Raw genomic sequence first — 17,016 nt, 5'->3', positions numbered from 1 at the left:
GGGCAAACTTATTGTTGCGTTTTTCTTTTTTTCAAATATCTTGTTGACCCCGGCGCTCGATCGGAAAAAAAAATGTATGGGGGTGTGTCCGGTGAACTGTTTTCCCGCCTCATGAGCACTTCTTGTTTACTGCTATTTTTTATGATTTCTCTATTGTTATATGACACAGCAGTGGTTCCCGCTCATGGCAGTTACCCCAGACTACCTCCACTGCATCACGGAGGAGCGCTTTCGGACTAACGTCTACGAACCGGAGGCGGACACATTTCTGTTGCTGGAGGCGCTTGACAAGGATGCTCATCTTCTCCGCGCGCTGCAACCTCGGCGCTGTGTAGAAATTGGCTGCGGGTCGGGCACTGTCATTTCGCATTTGATGCTCCTTCTCTTGGGAGCTACGGAGGGTGGTAACTTAGGTAGTGGCAGTGCTGAGAAGTCAACAGCAGAGTTTCACGCTGTTGATGTGAACCCAGTCGCTCTCGAGGCAACGAGTATTACTTGGCACAATACGCAAAAACGCATTATTGGAGGAGACACAATCTTGCCACTTCACCTTCACCGAGGTGATTTGTTCAGTCCTTTTGAACATGAAGCGAGTGACATTACAGAATACACAAAGGAGGAAAAGGAGGAGTTCACATTCGATGTGATACTCTTCAATCCTCCGTACGTCCCAACGACAATGGAGGAACTTCAGAGCGCGGAAGCTGGGAAGGATCTCATAACGGCGGCATGGTGTGGGGGACCTCGGGGCCGCGTGGTGGTTGATCGCTTTATTTCGAAACTTCCATCTTTTCTATCTAGCCGTGGAGTTTGCTATATTGTCGCCATACGCGAAAATGATGTTGAGGAGTTGATGGAGGTGATTCGAGGTACGTTCCCTAATGATAGGTGTTATCCCGTGAATGTTACTGTAACGGCGAAGCGCTACACGGGGGAGCATCTGAGGGTGATTCGTGTCTCACATGACCAGCAATCTGCCAAGTAGTTGTGAGAGTGTGGATTAATTGGTTGAAAGGAATATATCACTCTCTTTCGATCGGTTCTGTAGGTACGATTCATTCCTTCATCACCTTTCCTTGCGGACGGAAAGGCTACGGTTCGGTTGTCGTTTTGGGCGGTTCATACAACGGAGGGCGGTGTACGGGTGATGGGAGTGTATGTAAGGGGTAGTTTAACGACCTGTTGTGCAAGTAACGGTTGCTGAGAACTCAGTTGTGGCTCTTCAGGTCCCTTGAGCAGCAGGGAGTCTCCCTTCTATTTCTGGAGGTATACACGGTAATGAGGCTGTGCAATTGTTATCCTTATTGGTGATCTCTATCATGTGTGCCGTTTTTCACCATGCGTTTTGCTGTTTTCATCACTGTTCGTGACTAAGTTCCTCAGAGATGGAGGAGGTGGTAGTACCGGAGGAACCCCCCAAACTTGTAAGTGCTTTGGCCACGTACGTGCAGCAGGAACGCTTGTGCACCATGTTCCTGAGTATTGCCAACAAATTACTCCCCCTCAAGCCACATGCTTGCCATCTGAAGCGTATCCGCCGTTCTTCGGCGACCCGAGTTGCCACTGCTCCCATGGATGGCTTTGCTGGGGGTGTTATTTGCGATAAACGTGACAGCTCCGTTGCCACTAGTACGATCTCTGACGGCTGTGAGAGAAACAGTGCCGCTTTAGGTACCCCAGCGGCAGAAAAGAGCCACGTACTGGAGCTCCTTTTGAGCGTTGGCGGTCCCGTAGACAGCAGTGCGTTGAAAGAACTTGAGTCAGCAGCGGATACTACTGTTGCCGTGCACAGGGTGTGGGTTCCGGATAGGGCACCGCGCAGTTCCGCCGAGGAATGGACCAAATGGTGTCAGATTTGGCCTTTCGCCACACCAAAGCCACGTGTACCGACACAATTGTCGGAGTGCGAGGTGGGGAGCATCCAGCGCATTTTTCGTACGGTGGTTATGCCGTTAGCAAAGCGGCTTCGCACGGACGAAACCCTTGGGATTGCGGCGGTATTAGTTGATCCCTCTGATGGTTACCGCGTGCTTGTTTCTAGTGGTGAGGAGCACGCACTTAAACGGGGGAATAGTGCAGCGTGTCTTGGTTATGTTTCCAATTCCGGGTGCCGCAAATCCAATCGAGTGGTGCTGGATCATCCTGTAACATTCGTGTTAAAGGAAGTCACTCGCAAGCAGTGTAAAGACCGAGAGGTTGAAGGCGACGCGTCGTACCTCGCCAATGGTATGGACATGTTTGTTAGTCATGAGCCTTGCGTAATGTGCTCCATGGCCCTTGTTCACAGCAGGGTGAGGCGTGTTTTCTACTGTTTCCCCAACCCTGTGCACGGTGGTTTGGGTTCCACTGTCTCAATTCACGCGATTCAAGAACTGAACCATCACTTCCGAGTGTTTCGCTGTGACTCGCGTTGGCTGAGCGATCCAGAGGGTGTGTCCAGTGATCATGACAATCCGTACTGGGAGGACCTTACGGTGCCTTGATTGAGGACTCTCGGCGTGTCTCATGAAAAGCGTGCTGAGTCGAAACGAACAACCATTCAGTGTCTTTTTTTTGTCTTGTAACCATCTTGTGGGAGTCAGTTGAGAATGAAAGCGTGTGCGTGTATTGCTACACGTTTTCCCTTGCGTCCACGTAGACTCTTTCCTGCTTCCCTCCCCTCTCACATTCGTAATTGTCCATCACCAGCGTGAAATTGGCCATAACGGCAAGTTGTTACGTTTAGGTTTACCACAAATTCAGATGGATCCGCTTCTGTTGGGCACCTCCGCAGGTCTGGAAAGGAATTGCACCGTGTTGTTTTCCCACCTTACCGCGCTCTGTGGCACAAAACCAGCTGGAGAGCCTCACAACCCGCTGCAGGTCCACTTGCGAGTAGATGACGGCCATCGGGATACGGCGCTCCAGCACATAAAGGTATTATACGATGTGGCTGTACGACATAATCCAAGGACATCTGTCACTGTTGTCCCACTGGCGCCTTTAGAGTACTATGAGACGCCTAATCGCAATACAAATAGCCGGGAGGGACACAAGTTACCACTCTTTACGGCCTCATTAATGACACCTAATTGCGGCTTCAATCCGGTGTACAAAGGTGTTGCAGTCGGTGGGACTTTCGATCGCCTGCACGGAGGTCACAAACTGTTGCTCACTACTGCTTTGCTGCACGCCACGCAGGTCCTTCGGATTGGTGTAACGGTGTCCACGATGCTAACTACAAAGATTCATGCCGACCTCATCGAGCCGTTTGAAGTACGCTGCGCAGCTGTTACAAAGTTTGCCCATTTGCTACGGCCAGACCTTGGCCTTGAGGTGGCCGGCATTGCAGACCGCGCTGGTGGGGCCGATAGTGATCCCTCGTTGGAGGCACTTGTGGTTTCACCGGAAACTGTTGGCGCTTTGCCTTCCATCAACACAGCACGACTGTCGGTGGGTCTTAAGCCGCTAGAGTGTGTGTTGGTTCCTTATGTAGGAGTCTGCGATGATGAGGAGAGTAGAGTGAGTTCCACCAACATACGAAAACGGTTATGTGAGTTGAGTACCTGACCCAACAAAAATGGGAGAGCCTGTTGGTTATAAAGAACCGAAGCATTTTCTCAGAGGTGGCTCTTTTTTTTTGTGTGTGTGTGTGGTGGGCGGGCGGGAACACCGATGAGTGACGGTTTCTCCATTCTGGCAGGGGGTTCGTCACGACCGTTGTATCCAGCGACGCGCTCCCATTCCGCTGCGTGCGGTGTCACGTCTCTAATGGTAGTGGTATCTTTATGTACTACGACACTTTTTTTTTTTTTAACGAAGAAAAAACGTAAAATCAACGCCTCTGGTGGAGAGTGTCAGTGGTGCTGCAAATATTCAAAAATGCAAGCGACGAAGCAATTTTCTGCAGGATTTACATGCCATGGTAATCCCGCTTTTTCCCTGTTTTCTTCTATATCGAGTATTCTGTGTGCACGCGTAGCAAGTTACTTGGATTATATACGCGATACACACCATTAGGCTCGTGGCACAATTCATGTAACACATGTTTTTTGGACAGCAAACCATTAGCCCTCATTAGCGGAGGCTTCACAATTTTTGTGGAAGGGGAGCAGCACCTGGGGGTTTTCTTACTTCAAGATCGTTTTCGGTTTACCGCACTGATCTTGGTTTTTGCGTGGTATGAGTACCCCGTTGTGACTCAACTTTTTTTTATTTTTATGGGAAGCACCGGTTATGTGCCTGCAGATCTGGGTAGCTTGTGGGTCACGCTTCTCTCCAGAAATTAATGGCGATACTACGTTTTACCCCTTTCGTTTGTTTGTGTTCTTACTGTTGTCTGTGTTATTATCGATGCTGATATGAGGCTTGGTTGTTTGGAGGCTTTTTCTTTTTTTCATTGTGAGCCGCCTCGCGCATCGAGGAAAAGCGACAGCGGCTTGGTGATCGTGGCAATGCGTCCGCAGTGTGGCAACTTATGGTGAAATTATTCTAGAGTCTGGTGCGCTTTGTAGCGGCGGGCTGCCGTGTATTTCTTCACAGGTGGAACCCCGTTTACTACCAGCGGATTTCTCTGTGATGCTGTTCAGTTTCTCATTGAACGAGTGAACGGTGCTCGTTTTTCATGCGCGGCGTCACTTGGGTCGCAGTTGCCGTGGCTAGTAAAATCCCACTTTCTGTTTATTCGCCTCGTCAACATTGTTAAAATATGTATGCCTGACACGATTTCGTTCCTGCAACTCATGTCATGCTGCTTTTTCGGACGTAAGCACACTCACTCAAATTCTCGGAAGGCATGCTCTGCCACGTGAATGTTTTATATGCTGTTTTCTTTAATTTTGGCCCACCTCCAGTCAAAAAGGAAGACGATAGGTGACTCGCAGTGTATCCGCTGTGATCGTGCTGTTCGAGGGTCACAAGAAATTTGTTAGTTTTGACAGAATGAGCATGCGTATGACCCCTGGGAAGATATATGCCGGCAGTGCGATCATAATTACTGCAATGACGTTATGGAACCGTTACTCAACCCAAAACCTCCGAACAATCGTTGACGATGCAAAGGAGAGGCAGCTGAAGGAGGCTGCACTGATTAGGGAAGCAAGTAACAACAATATTTAATGGCTTCACCGCAGATGCTCTGACATCCGTTGCCATGGATACTTCCTTTTTTTTTCCCGCGTATTGGGGTGTGCTGCGGCCGTGCAGCAAAAGTGTGTTGTTGTCGGTCCGCCGTTGACACTGCTTTTATGTTTCAATCCTTTTAATTATACCACTGGTGGAGTGCTACAGGACTTTCTGTTAAAGTGTTTAGCGGTTTTTTATTTTACGGAGTTTCCTCCAGCCGTTTCGTTCGTTATTTCTATCGGTTGTGAATTACTGCCATACTTTTTGTGCCCAATGACTTCGTAGTTCCACGCGTCTAACCGCTACTGTACTGCCACATTGCTGGTGCGCATTTTTTCTTTTCTTCCCTTTTGAGCAAAGGCGTGCGTAGGCGTTGCATATTCACCTGAAATTTATAGTGGTAGGTGTGTGTGTGTGTGTGTGTGTGTGTGTGTGTGTGTGTGGGAGGGGACGAATACAATTTGCGTTGCTACAGCAGGAATTCCATAGGGAAGCCGGCGAGAAATTAGCGACCGCGGTAGTATGCACCTTCCACCGTTACCCAAGAACCAAAAGCCACGTACCGCAAGATGCGGAACGGATAGTGTAGTTCAGATAGATGATAGTACACTACTGAGCATGTTCCGCACCCGGCGGCGGCGGATGGAGACAGCTTCGAATATTTCCAAGTCGATGGTCAAGAGGATAAACAACCTATCTGAAGCTGTTTACGAGAGTAGTATGACAACAATGTTGCTAGAAGACCTAAACACACTGGTGGAAACCTCGGGAGCTAATGGTGGGGAGAAGGTGGTCATTTCTGATGATCCCGTTATGTCCCTGGGTGCTGGACCCTTTTCTGTTTCACTGGAAAGTGCGCTCGAACACGAAACGATTCAGAAGCTTAGAACTCTTACTGTGATGCGAGCTGAGCAGAGAAAGGCAGCCGAGTTGAACACCAAACCACATTTTCAACTGAAAGAGTCAGTATTGGAGACGCCGCAACCACCAATTAAGTTCTCATCGACATCTCTGACATTTGTGCTGGAAATTGTATCTCAAAGCGCTTTTAAGATTCTTGACGCGACTGACAGTGTAATGCTCAAACTGTCCATGCTGGCTCGCAAGGCGGGATCGCCTATAGTAGACGAAATGAAAGTAATTTCGGTGCATTCGCAGCACCTCTCCCGGTGCCACGCTGCTGCCCTGAGCCATCTCAAGCAGTATGAGGCATGTGAGAAGTGCCTAAATAAGGCTACAGCGTATGAACTGGGAAATGCACGAGAGCAGTTGATTGAACAGAAGGAGGTGCTCACTGCGCAGGAGAAGCGACAGAAGGTTGCTGAGGACCAACTACAGGCCTTAAGGACACGACTTGCTTCGTATGAAGCGCAGTGCCGCCTTTGGTCTTCCTTTCTCTACGAGAGACAGCACCCGGCAAGTACAGGAGGTTTCCCGATATCCCTGGAGACAGAGAGCGCATCGCCCTTAACATCTAAAGCGGCGTCACTGCGTGCCCCTCAGGCGTCTCTACACTCAACTGATCCGTTACTGCGGACCACAAGTGGTTTGAGGAGAGGAAGCAGCACGTACCAAATGAACTTGCACACGATGCGGCCACATACCCCCTTGACAATGGGATCCGTGTCGTCGTCTCTGCCGTCTTCTCACGAGGAGATAAACCCCCGTGTTGATTCTGTTGAAATGCGAGTCGCGCAGTTTTGGTGCAACCCCTACCTCTTGAAGGCGAAGCAATGCCGCAATTGGCGTCGATCTGGTGCGCATTCGGTGGCTGACGGTCCGCCCTTAACCGAAAGTATTTTCCAGGCTTCCATATCTCGTTCTCGCCTAGCGTCGCGAGTTGAGTCATCGGTGGGGCCTGTGGACAGTGCTCATATGTCTCGAGGAGACATACATGCGGGTGGAAGTACCGATTTGAGTGATACGAACACGGCAGATACGCGTCTTACTGTGCTGTTGCGGGGATTACTTCGTGGGATTGTACGACTTCGCCGGCGTCCCACAAATGAAGGTGGGTCTACTGGCGGAGGTAGAGAGGAATCCGAGGAGGTGCGTTTAGAGGGTACCCCAACATCCGATAGCAATGCCCCACGGGGGAATGCAACTACGGAGGAGGGGAGCACGAGTGAGAGCAGCCCAAGGGGAAGTTTGCATGAAAGAGGTGTTGGAGAGGGAAGCCCATGGGCAGAGTTGAGCGGTTCTGAAGGGGGGAACACAAGCATCGGTGAATGCTCGGCGGGACCGGGCGGTGCCGTGAACACTGCTGGAGGAACTCCTGAAAGAGGCACAGGAACCTTAATGAGCGAAGGCTCGGGGGAGGCGGATGCCTTGTTGGCAAGTGTCAGAAAACTCATCTCTTTTCTTGAAGGGAGGGTGTCTTTGTCATGATATCAGATGTATTTTGTTATGGTTCAATGTACACTGGGTATATGGTCACTGCAAACAACATCAACACGCGAGCACATGGTGTGTAAAAGTGGCTAACAACAACAGTAGATGTTGCAGTCTCCACTCCAAGGCTCTTTTTGATGCTTGCATGCTAATTGTTAGTCTCACTTCCGTGATTGGTAGGCCAGCCTACTACAAATAAACTGGGGGCTTCAGCTTGGCCTCTGCTTCCCGGGATTTTTTTTTTTTTGGGGGGGGGTGCTATGCTCAGCTGCAACCCTTTCGGTTGCGAATTATACGTATCCCCTTCTGCTTTATTTATTTCCGTTTTCACTATCTTAGATTGTATACACGTATTTTTTTTTTCGTCTAATAGAACTACACAGGTTCCAATTGCGAAGTTGACTACTACACTTGATAGCAAGGCACTTACGTCGACCGCCTACATATAGGGAGAACGAGTCGTGTAGAATTTATTCGTGCAGAACAGTGACAGCAAAAGCGGGTGCATCACACTGGAATTTAGTTGGTAATCGTTGTGTTACCGAACAACAATAGGTTTATTTTTGTTACTGTTCTTTTTTTCTTTTTTTATTGAGGAGAACAGTAACAAAAATAACAACAACAACAAAACGTCCAGACACCGCAATGCAGCAGCACCATTATGTTTTCAAGTACATTATTATTGGTGATAGCGGAGTGGGAAAGAGTTGCCTCCTGCTGCAGTTCACGGACAAGCGGTTTGAACCGCTGCACGACTTAACCATCGGAGTAGAATTTGGTGCCCGCGTAGTGACTATTAAAGAGAAGAACATCAAACTGCAGATTTGGGATACAGCTGGACAGGAAAGCTTCCGGAGCATCACTCGCAGTTATTACCGTGGGGCGTGTGGTGCGCTTCTCGTGTATGATGTAACCCGTCGTGACACTTTTACGCATCTGCAAACATGGTTGGAAGATGCGAGGTCAAATGCCAACACGGCCATTGTTATTATGCTTATTGGAAACAAATGTGACTTGGAGAAGAAACGAGAGGTGTCACGGGAGGAGGGTGAGGCGTTTGCACGGAAGCACAACTTGGTTTTTATGGAAACGAGTGCGAAAACAGCGCAAAATGTGGATGACGCGTTTCTGAAAACTGCGGCAATGATTTATGATAATGTGGAGTCCGGCGTGTTGGATGCGGGCGCCGTTTCGGGTAAACAAGGGACAGGACCCGGCGTGGCGCGGGTGTCGAGGGCTGGTGGCAAAAAGTCAGAAGACAGTGAAAGTGGCTGCTTCTGCTGAGCGAGAATAGGGTGGATTGTAAGCAATAAAGCGGAAGAAATCCAAGGAAGGCGTGGGGAAAATGGGAAGTAGACGCATGAAAAAGAAGAAACGTGTGAGAGTGTGTTTTTGTGTGTTCATTTGTTTAGGGGTGAAGGGAACAGTGGGATAAGTGGGAGTCGAAGGATGGAAATGAAAGGGAAGGCAAAATTACCTCGCGTCTACACTTTTCTTTTCTTTTTTTTTTGTTGCGCGAAGGTGGTGTGGTTTTATGAGTACCTTTTCTATGGTCGAATTCCATTGAAATGTGCGAGTATGGGCGGGCGGGACCAAACGGTCTTTATGAGTGGAAGTAAAACAAAAAGTCACTCAGTAGTTGAATAATTTTATTTGTTGTCAATTCACTCACCTGAGCTTGTGTTGAAGGAAAGGAGATGTGTGTATATGCCGGCGCGAGTGCCGTATGCTTCTGGGTCGTGTTATATATTTATATATCATACAAATTTTTGTTTACTTTTTGGTGCTATTTACCGTTCTCTTCATTTTCCTGTCTTTTCCTTCTTCTATGCGTGGCTGGGCGAGTAGAGAATGAATAGGGGAGAGGAGAAGAGAGGAGAAAATGTGAATGGAAAAGAGATGAAATATAAGTTGTGTGAAACGAAAGTGAGGAAAGTTTATTTGACGTGTGGGGAGCGGAAGTCGGGTTGTAGCCGATAAACGGGAACGGAAGAGAAATAAGAGAGGAATGTCCCCACATATTTTTCCCCAGTTGCTCAGCGTGCGAAGGTAGCCTTGTACGTCACTTAGTTCTGTTGCTGTTTTTCTTTTTGCTAACGAGAGCAGTGTATTGTTATATATATATATATATTTCTCACTTTCTTCCTATCCTTTCTACGCACTGCAAATGCGTTGTGGTATCTGTGTGTTTGTGTGTCTTTTCTTTTACTTCTTTTTTTTTCCCTTTACCTGTGGATGGTGCCGAGGTGGAAAGTATGGATGAATGAATGGAAGTACGAGAGAAAAGGGAAAGAAATGTTGGCGTCAGCAATGCGAGTCAAACAATATGGCGTAAATGACAATATCGGTGCGGTTATAACTTCATTAAAGCCGCTACCACATTGTGAAAGTGAGAATGAAAGGTCTGCAAAAGAGGAAGAGAAAAGTGTGTGTGTGTGTGTGGAGGGGGAAACTTCAATTTTGTGTTTTCTTTCCCTTTCCCTTTTCATCTTTTCCTTTTTTTGTTTTCTCTTTTTCTTCCATCCTTGTGGTGGAGTAATGGAAAATATTATCACCCGCACGTGGGCTACCGACGGCGGTTCCTTATGTTGTGCACTTCTGAAGTAAAAAAAAAAAAGAAAAAAAAGAGAAGAGTGTGATACACATGGGCAGGCTTATATGAAGAAATTGTGGTTAAGTGGGGAAAAGAAAAGAAGTTGTTGATGGAAGAGGGATGATACAAGAAAAAAAAAGTATCAATAAATCCATTCACTTTTTTTTTCTTTTGGAGCGCTGCTGTTTTTTTTTTTTCGTATCTGTGCATTCGAATCGGAAGACTATACACATTTTCTTGTTATTTCGATTTTTGTGTGTTTTGTTTTTCTTCGCTGTGTGGCTTTGCTCACAAATGACTCTGCTGCTTTTTTCCCCTGTTGTTTCGAGTGCGGACCTCACTCTTTTCAGATTTTTTCTTTTCTTTTCTTTCTTTCCTTCTTTTATTTTAAATCATCACTGCTTGCCACGGGTGCCAGCAGGTACTTAGAAGATTCCTCGCACACGTACTACGTAACACAATGCGTTCAAGCAAAAGGTAAATGTCACCTTACGGAAGGTCAAATGAAATATGCCCATGTCTGCTTCTTTTTTTTTTTTACGTATGTCGCTTCCGCTTCTTCTTTTCCTATTGTTATTGTTATTGTTATTATTATTATTATTATTGTTATTATTGCTCAGTAAGTAAGGCTGCGTACTTGGGAGCTAACGGACTCGTGAGAGAACCAAAACACTGAAAAATATCTTACTTGATGTGCCTTCATTTTCACACGGAAGTGTACGCCTTAGTAGATATCGCCCTGCCCCTTTTTCTCTTTTCCTTTTTTGCACTTGCGCCTGAGTCTTTGTTTAAAACCGACGTTCATCTCCTTTTTTTTTTCTCTCTCTCTCTCTCTTTCTCTCTCTACCTTTACTTTTTATTTGTTTTATTCTTTACTCGCTACTGAACCTCGTAAATTTGGTCGATTATTTTTTAAATTTAGAGGTAACGCGAGCACAAGTTTTTTTAGGGGGAGGGGTTAAATAGCTGATACAGTAAGTAGGCTGCGAGGGACAAAATTATAAACGGTTTGTGCCGTGGAGGAAAGAACCCCGCACGCTTTCTTTCTTTTCGTATATCTTTCTGTATATATATATATATATATATTTATTTATATATATTTATATTCCCCCCGCATTTCGTTAGTGACACACGGTGTGCTGACTGATTTATTTGCATCGGAAGTAGTTGCATTCTGATCGCAGACGCTAGACAAAAGAACAAAGGGGGTAACAGCAGATATCGGTAGCAGGGGGCGACACCTCAGTGAATAAAGTCATTGATTGCTGGAGGAAGGGAGAGGAAAAAAAAAAAAGAAGAAACAGAGACAGCGGTATCCACAGCAAATACGGACTAAAAGGAATAGATCTGATTAAGTTGGCAGTACTCTTAATGACCATGCGTGCGATGCCTCTGCGTGTGAGTGGTACGATTGCTCGCTTATCTTTGCCGTTGGGTTTGTTGTTAGTAACACTTCCCACTTTCATCACCACAGTTCGCGCAGACGATGATGCGATTTCCGTCCAAGTGCCGCCCAAGAAAGAATTGTGTTTCTTTGAGGATATTAATAAAGCTGGGGTAAAGGTTTTCTTGCATTACTTGGTGACCTCAGGAGGATCTCAAGATATTGAGGCGACCATCAAAAATCCCGACAACTCAATGATTTGGTCATCAGGCCGTGATACTGAGGGTCGTGTGTTATTCAAATCGAGGGGTTCCGGCCGCCACCGCTTTTGTTTCTCGAATAAGATGAGTACCATCAGCGCGAAGGTGGTTGCATTTTCCATTACAGTGGGGGATGAGGGGTTGGAGGGTGAGGATGGTAAAAAGGGTAAGAAAAGCGATTTGGGAATGGATCCCATTGAATTGGCTGTGAGGAATATTCAACATGGGTTGCGAGAGGTACTTGAGGTTCAGCAGTACATCAGAGGCCGCGAACACAAACATCGCGCTGTTACCGAGGTGGCAAACACTCGTGTATTCGTTTGGGCCATGGCGGAAATTCTCATCATCATAGCAATGAGTTTAGGTAATGTGTGGTACCTGCGGCGTATTTTCAACAAAAGAAGAGTTGTATAGTGTGGGCGTATGGAATAAAGATGTTTAACTTTCCATTAAAGGGGAGTAGGAGCGTCAGGGACGGTTGTTAAGACATCAGTGTTCATGTGTGAGCGTACTTAAGGTGCACGTGGGAAAATGTGTGTACCTGTTGCGGAAAAAAAAATGTGAGATTTTGTTTCCTTTTTGGTGGTTGCACGCGTGTGCTTTACTCTCTGGTGTTTTTTTTCTTTCTTACATATTAGGCTCGGTGATATTGTTATCTTTAGTATTACCTTTCTTTTTTTTTTCTTCCGTCCATTTTTTTTTGTTTTGCGGTGAGTCTCGCATTATTTCACTGATTAGATTCCCTTTAAGTTGCAACGGTCTAATTCAGCGTGCGGAAAACGTAGCGGCTGGGAGGATATATAAGCGCTGTGAGGAGCAACAGTGAATATAAAGAAGGGAATATATATATATATATATATATATATATATACATATCATCTGTGTCTTACCTGCGAGGGATTGAGAAGTGGGTTGAACATAAAGGGATAGGAGCTGTAACTAAGCACAAGCGTGATTTCATCTTTTTCTTTTCGTTTTTTTTCGTCTGCATAATTGTTACTTTTACCATCTGTGCGCCTGACTGTGTGCGTGGAAAGGGAAGGAAGCAATTAAATCAAAGGCGCCATTATGCCGAGGAAAGCGCTTTTGGGCAACTGGTTTGAGGAGGAGGAGTATATGCGGGATCGCAAGCGCCTCCTGGATAGTTGTGACCGTGGTGTTGTAGATGCTGCCCGTGAGACACAGCGTATCATTGCGAAGGTAAAGCACCACAACTCAGCATACCCAATGGCCGAACCTCATGAGGATGGTTATTTACATTTCTATGCTCCTCTTATGCTTCAAAATGCGGCGACGCTTGGGTTTCTCTCACTTGACCTTGAGGATCGTACTCTAAGACCAACTGGTTGGCACGTTGCCTGCTCCACCGCACCTGCTGCTGGACCTGCTTTGCGCAACTGTTTTGTACTTGTGCCCGCCCCCACTGGTCCCACTGACATGATCCCCGCACCTCCTGATGAGCAGGATATTGTGCATTATGGACAGCCCTTCTTTATTATGACAGTACCAGAGCTGTGCGACAACCCCCTTTCGCTTCTGTCCGAGCCCAAAGGACCTCTCAGCGCATCTAAAGTGACCGGAAAGCACCAGGATGTATTTTTCTCACCTGATGGTGCGTCTGCTGAGGCAATGTGGGTGGCTGACTTTGCAAACCCGGACCACCGAGAGGATATGCGGGATCTCCCCATCAAGGCTGACGCCGTGTTAGTAATACGCCATAACCACACAAATACCCCTCTAGCGAGCTCGAAAGCCGTGTTTTTCAATGACTTTGGTCCGGAGAACGAGGTGTGCTGTGGGAGGTTCGTCAACAATCCTGGCACCCCTTGTGGTCCAATGAAAGATGAAAACTACTGGACATTTGTCCACAGCGAAAATGGAGAAGGAGATGTTGAGAAGGGGGGTGAAACTACCACTCCTGTTGCAGAGAATGAGGTGTCGGTTATGACGTCCACCAACGGGGACAAGCTGTGAGCAACGCGATGCGGAGCAAAAACAAGGAGGGAGGAGGAGGCAACGCACTAACATCTGTCGGTGCTGTGTCTATGTAAACTATGACGCTATTTAGAATTGAGTACTACTGTTGTTAAAAGGCGTTGGTAAGAGAGAAGGGGGGGGGGGTGGCGAGGAAAGACCCGCACGACACGTAAGCATATCTCCCACTGAAAGGATGATAGAGCTGACATGGAGAAGGGTGTTTCGTATGCTTATTTCGTAGATCTTTACCTGTTTCTACAACCGACTCGTTTTGTTTACTTGTCGTGTTTCCCAGCAGTTTGCATGCTCGTCTCCTTTTGATCGGATATCTATTGAGGTATAACTCCTACTTGCGATATATTCTCTTCTTTCGTACATTCTTCTCTTGTTGTTGGAACTTAACGTCACATGAATATTGCATACGCTTGAGGGGCGCTAGATAAGGAGGAAAAACTTAAGGTACGCAGGGAGGATTCACATTGCACCCGTGCCTTACGAGGGACCGAGGGTGTGAGAGGGCGTTTGTTTAGAGACAAGTGTTGGCAACCAATGTATGCACGACTGAGTAACACTTCGCAATCTTATTATTCCATCATTTCCAAGATATTCCAGCTGCTTGCAATTATTGGCTCTATATCTTTGGTCGAGGCGGCGACTGTTGGTGATCCACTTTTCCGCATCCATGAACCTACTTACGCCTTTCTGGATTGCTCTGCGTGCATCGCATTCGCGGGACATTTGGGTAGACGCATGAATGAATCTATCCGCTACGGTGGAAGAGGTGGTACCACTTTTCTTTCGAGCCACCGCCTTGGAAAAGATAATAAATTAAAACGACGTGATTACGCCACAAGCGAGCTTCGAGGCGCTGAGGTGCTGGAAAAGATATGTAACGATAGTTTGTTTGATGACTATGCTTTGCACTTCCGTGCCGACATGCGTATTCGTGTGTACGATAATGGAGAATCGGAATACCCACTAGCCCAGCACTACAGCAAAGAGGACTCACGAATACTCAAAGCTGTCAAGACAAAGGCCGTTCACGTGTTCTGCACGCGTGTTATGGATGAAGAAGAAGATGCCATGACAAGCCTTGTGAGAGAGGTTGAGTTGCTGAGTGAATTGGAGCAGCGACTGTGCGGTGGGTATTTGGAGATGCGAAATATTACGGTTCCGCCTTTTCCTGTAGAGAAGGCCGTAACGGCTGTTTGCGTTGGGGTGGAACCGAGCATAGAGGCAGAAGTAAGACGGTTGGAGAAGTACGAGAAGTGGCAGGCATCTATTTCAAAAGGTACGTCACAGGACAAAATGAAAGGGGCGGAAGGAGCGGAATCGGTGGTTGTGAAGGGCGTTCAGTACTCAAAGGATGACCCGCTGAGCTTCACAGTCTTACGGAAGCCTAATGCTAAATCGAATGGTGACACCACTGAAGGTGGCTCTGACGCTGCTGAAGACGTTCGCAAACAACCTGATAAGGATTCAGTGTTCATGAATTTCGACTTGTAGTCCGTTCTATTGAAGTCACTCACTTTAAATATTGCCATGCGCCCCCACGCATGGCTGCAAGGGAGGACGCGATGTTGCCTCACCCAAAGTGAATAGTGGAGGGAAATAAGATGCGCTGGAATATGTCCTTCAGTACTCTTTCCTTTTTTGTTCTCTATTCTATCACGCTCTCATTCTTCGCTGCCCTCCTTTTTTTTTTTTCGTTGTGTCACCCACTGTTCCCAGCAATCTTTAAAGTTTCTGGTTTTGTTTTGTGCATTTTTCGCCGGATGAGGTGTGAAGTCGCGTGGTTCTGTTCTCGGGATCATGTGTTGATGTGTGACAGGTGAGAAGGGGGACATGATGCGGTATCTCTCTCCGGACATTAGTCATTTTTTTTTATTGGTAGGATGTTCTCACCGTGTATTCACACATTTGGTCGTTATCCGTGCATATTTGTTGTCCCCACCTTCACTCACACTGTCTTGCTTGCTATTAATTATCTCTTTACGGTGTAAGTTGATTCACATTGTTTCACTTTCACAGCTTCATCCGTTTCTTCTTTTTTTTTTATTTTCACCTTTGCCCTGCAGCGGTGACAGGACTCAAGTTGAAAAGGTCTTTGAACTCTGTTGTCTTGCACTAGATCACACAGTAATAGAAACAGAAGGTTCACAATCAATCCAAAGGTCTGCGACTTGTCTTGCTTTTTCTATTTTTATTTATTTATTTTTTTGTCTTTAGCAAAAAAGATCATTTTTGCTACCGTTTCAATTGCTCCCGGTGTCTCTACCGCTGTTGCCATTGACCGTTTATTTTTATTATTATTACTATTATTATTATTATTATTATTTAGAATACACCTTAGCAGCTCTTGTTTACCTGAGGTGGTGATGTCTGACAATGCTTCACCTCCTCCTGGTGTGAAGATGCCAAAGAAACGCGACCCCCGCTTGCGTAATCTTCAGCAACCAGGACAAAAGCAGTTTTTTGATTCAGCGGATTATGAAGTAAGACGACAGGGCGACAAACCACCGGGTATTATTGTGCCGGAGGTAACTCCACTGCAACCACACAATCCACGAGAGGAAGGAGGATAAAAGAGGATGCGGGAGATGAGATGAGATGAGATGAGGGAGGGAGGAGGGGAGTGTTATGTGTATGTGTATGTTGTTTCTGCTTTTTTTTTCTTCTCTTTTCTTTTCTGTTTTGGAGTAGTGAACTTATACCATGACCAAGTGGGAGAGAAAAAAAAAGGGGGTACAAAGGAGAGAGAAGATAGATAATGTGTAGGAGGTGGTGGGAAGGGAGGGATATTTCATTTATTATTGTTATTCTTTCTTTTGCTCACCCGCCTCTCGGTTTGTACCGTCCAAATACTTGTAAGATTTACAACACCTGAAGTAAGTGAAGGGCTAATGAGCGTTACCGCTGTTTCCTGCTGCGACTTGGTGAAATTACACTGGAGTTGTTTTTTTCTTTTTTTTTTTGGTGTGTATGTTTGTGTCTTTGTGTTTAAAGCTCCTGTTTACTCCCTACAGCTTCGTTTTTAGTGCAAAGGGATAGGGGAACTGTCAGTGCTGTCAGTTTTATCATTCCCTTTTTTCCGTTTACCCGTTTCTCCCTTTCATCCCCTTACTGCCAACCGTTAGAGGGCCTCTTTTTCACTATTAAACATTATTTGCCTTTTTTTTCCATTTTTTCACCACTTCTCCGTTTAACTTCTTTTTTTTATATATATTGCCGGCACGAGTTCTTGCATTTTTTGTTGTCGTGCTGTCAAAATGTGAGTGTGTGGTGTGCTCACCCGTGCAGTGCTGATA

At 46.5% G+C, this 17,016-nt stretch overlaps 10 protein-coding genes across 10 annotated transcripts; all 10 read left to right on the top strand.

Moving 5' to 3' along the window:
* Positions 1–160: 160 nt before the first annotated feature.
* On the top strand, positions 161–985 carry TbgDal_XI17170 (hypothetical protein, conserved; the record flags this gene model as incomplete). Its single annotated transcript, XM_011782559.1, has 1 exon — positions 161–985. The coding sequence occupies one exon, from the start codon at positions 161–163 to the stop codon at positions 983–985; it is 825 nt and encodes a 274-aa protein (XP_011780861.1).
* A 400-nt stretch (positions 986–1,385) lies between these two features.
* On the top strand, positions 1,386–2,483 carry TbgDal_XI17160 (deaminase, putative; the record flags this gene model as incomplete). The annotated part of the gene is made up of 1 exon (XM_011782558.1): positions 1,386–2,483. The coding sequence occupies one exon, from the start codon at positions 1,386–1,388 to the stop codon at positions 2,481–2,483; it is 1,098 nt and encodes a 365-aa protein (XP_011780860.1).
* A 259-nt stretch (positions 2,484–2,742) lies between these two features.
* TbgDal_XI17150 (hypothetical protein, conserved) lies at positions 2,743–3,549 on the top strand (the record flags this gene model as incomplete). Its single annotated transcript, XM_011782557.1, has 1 exon — positions 2,743–3,549. The coding sequence occupies one exon, from the start codon at positions 2,743–2,745 to the stop codon at positions 3,547–3,549; it is 807 nt and encodes a 268-aa protein (XP_011780859.1).
* A 105-nt stretch (positions 3,550–3,654) lies between these two features.
* Positions 3,655–3,999, top strand: TbgDal_XI17140 (T. brucei spp.-specific protein; the record flags this gene model as incomplete). The annotated part of the gene is made up of 1 exon (XM_011782556.1): positions 3,655–3,999. One exon carries the CDS (start codon positions 3,655–3,657, stop codon positions 3,997–3,999), a length of 345 nt encoding a protein of 114 aa, XP_011780858.1.
* A 1,626-nt stretch (positions 4,000–5,625) lies between these two features.
* TbgDal_XI17130 (hypothetical protein, conserved) lies at positions 5,626–7,491 on the top strand (the record flags this gene model as incomplete). Its single annotated transcript, XM_011782555.1, has 1 exon — positions 5,626–7,491. The coding sequence occupies one exon, from the start codon at positions 5,626–5,628 to the stop codon at positions 7,489–7,491; it is 1,866 nt and encodes a 621-aa protein (XP_011780857.1).
* Positions 7,492–8,139: 648 nt separating this feature from the next.
* On the top strand, positions 8,140–8,778 carry TbgDal_XI17120 (ras-related protein rab-2a, putative; the record flags this gene model as incomplete). The annotated part of the gene is made up of 1 exon (XM_011782554.1): positions 8,140–8,778. One exon carries the CDS (start codon positions 8,140–8,142, stop codon positions 8,776–8,778), a length of 639 nt encoding a protein of 212 aa, XP_011780856.1.
* Positions 8,779–11,458: 2,680 nt separating this feature from the next.
* Positions 11,459–12,145, top strand: TbgDal_XI17110 (cytosolic coat protein, putative; the record flags this gene model as incomplete). Its single annotated transcript, XM_011782553.1, has 1 exon — positions 11,459–12,145. The coding sequence occupies one exon, from the start codon at positions 11,459–11,461 to the stop codon at positions 12,143–12,145; it is 687 nt and encodes a 228-aa protein (XP_011780855.1).
* Positions 12,146–12,799: 654 nt separating this feature from the next.
* On the top strand, positions 12,800–13,705 carry TbgDal_XI17100 (calpain-like cysteine peptidase, putative; the record flags this gene model as incomplete). The annotated part of the gene is made up of 1 exon (XM_011782552.1): positions 12,800–13,705. The coding sequence occupies one exon, from the start codon at positions 12,800–12,802 to the stop codon at positions 13,703–13,705; it is 906 nt and encodes a 301-aa protein (XP_011780854.1).
* A 552-nt stretch (positions 13,706–14,257) lies between these two features.
* Positions 14,258–15,214, top strand: TbgDal_XI17090 (hypothetical protein, conserved; the record flags this gene model as incomplete). The annotated part of the gene is made up of 1 exon (XM_011782551.1): positions 14,258–15,214. One exon carries the CDS (start codon positions 14,258–14,260, stop codon positions 15,212–15,214), a length of 957 nt encoding a protein of 318 aa, XP_011780853.1.
* An 872-nt stretch (positions 15,215–16,086) lies between these two features.
* On the top strand, positions 16,087–16,293 carry TbgDal_XI17080 (hypothetical protein, conserved; the record flags this gene model as incomplete). The annotated part of the gene is made up of 1 exon (XM_011782550.1): positions 16,087–16,293. The coding sequence occupies one exon, from the start codon at positions 16,087–16,089 to the stop codon at positions 16,291–16,293; it is 207 nt and encodes a 68-aa protein (XP_011780852.1).
* Positions 16,294–17,016: the final 723 nt, after the last annotated feature.

Source organism: Trypanosoma brucei, chromosome 11, assembly GCF_000210295.1.
Source record: "Trypanosoma brucei gambiense DAL972 chromosome 11, complete sequence".
In the NCBI taxonomy this organism is placed as follows: Eukaryota; Euglenozoa; class Kinetoplastea; order Trypanosomatida; family Trypanosomatidae; genus Trypanosoma; species Trypanosoma brucei.
Note: the sequence above shows the minus strand (reverse complement) of the source record. Positions and strands in the feature narration are given on the sequence as shown.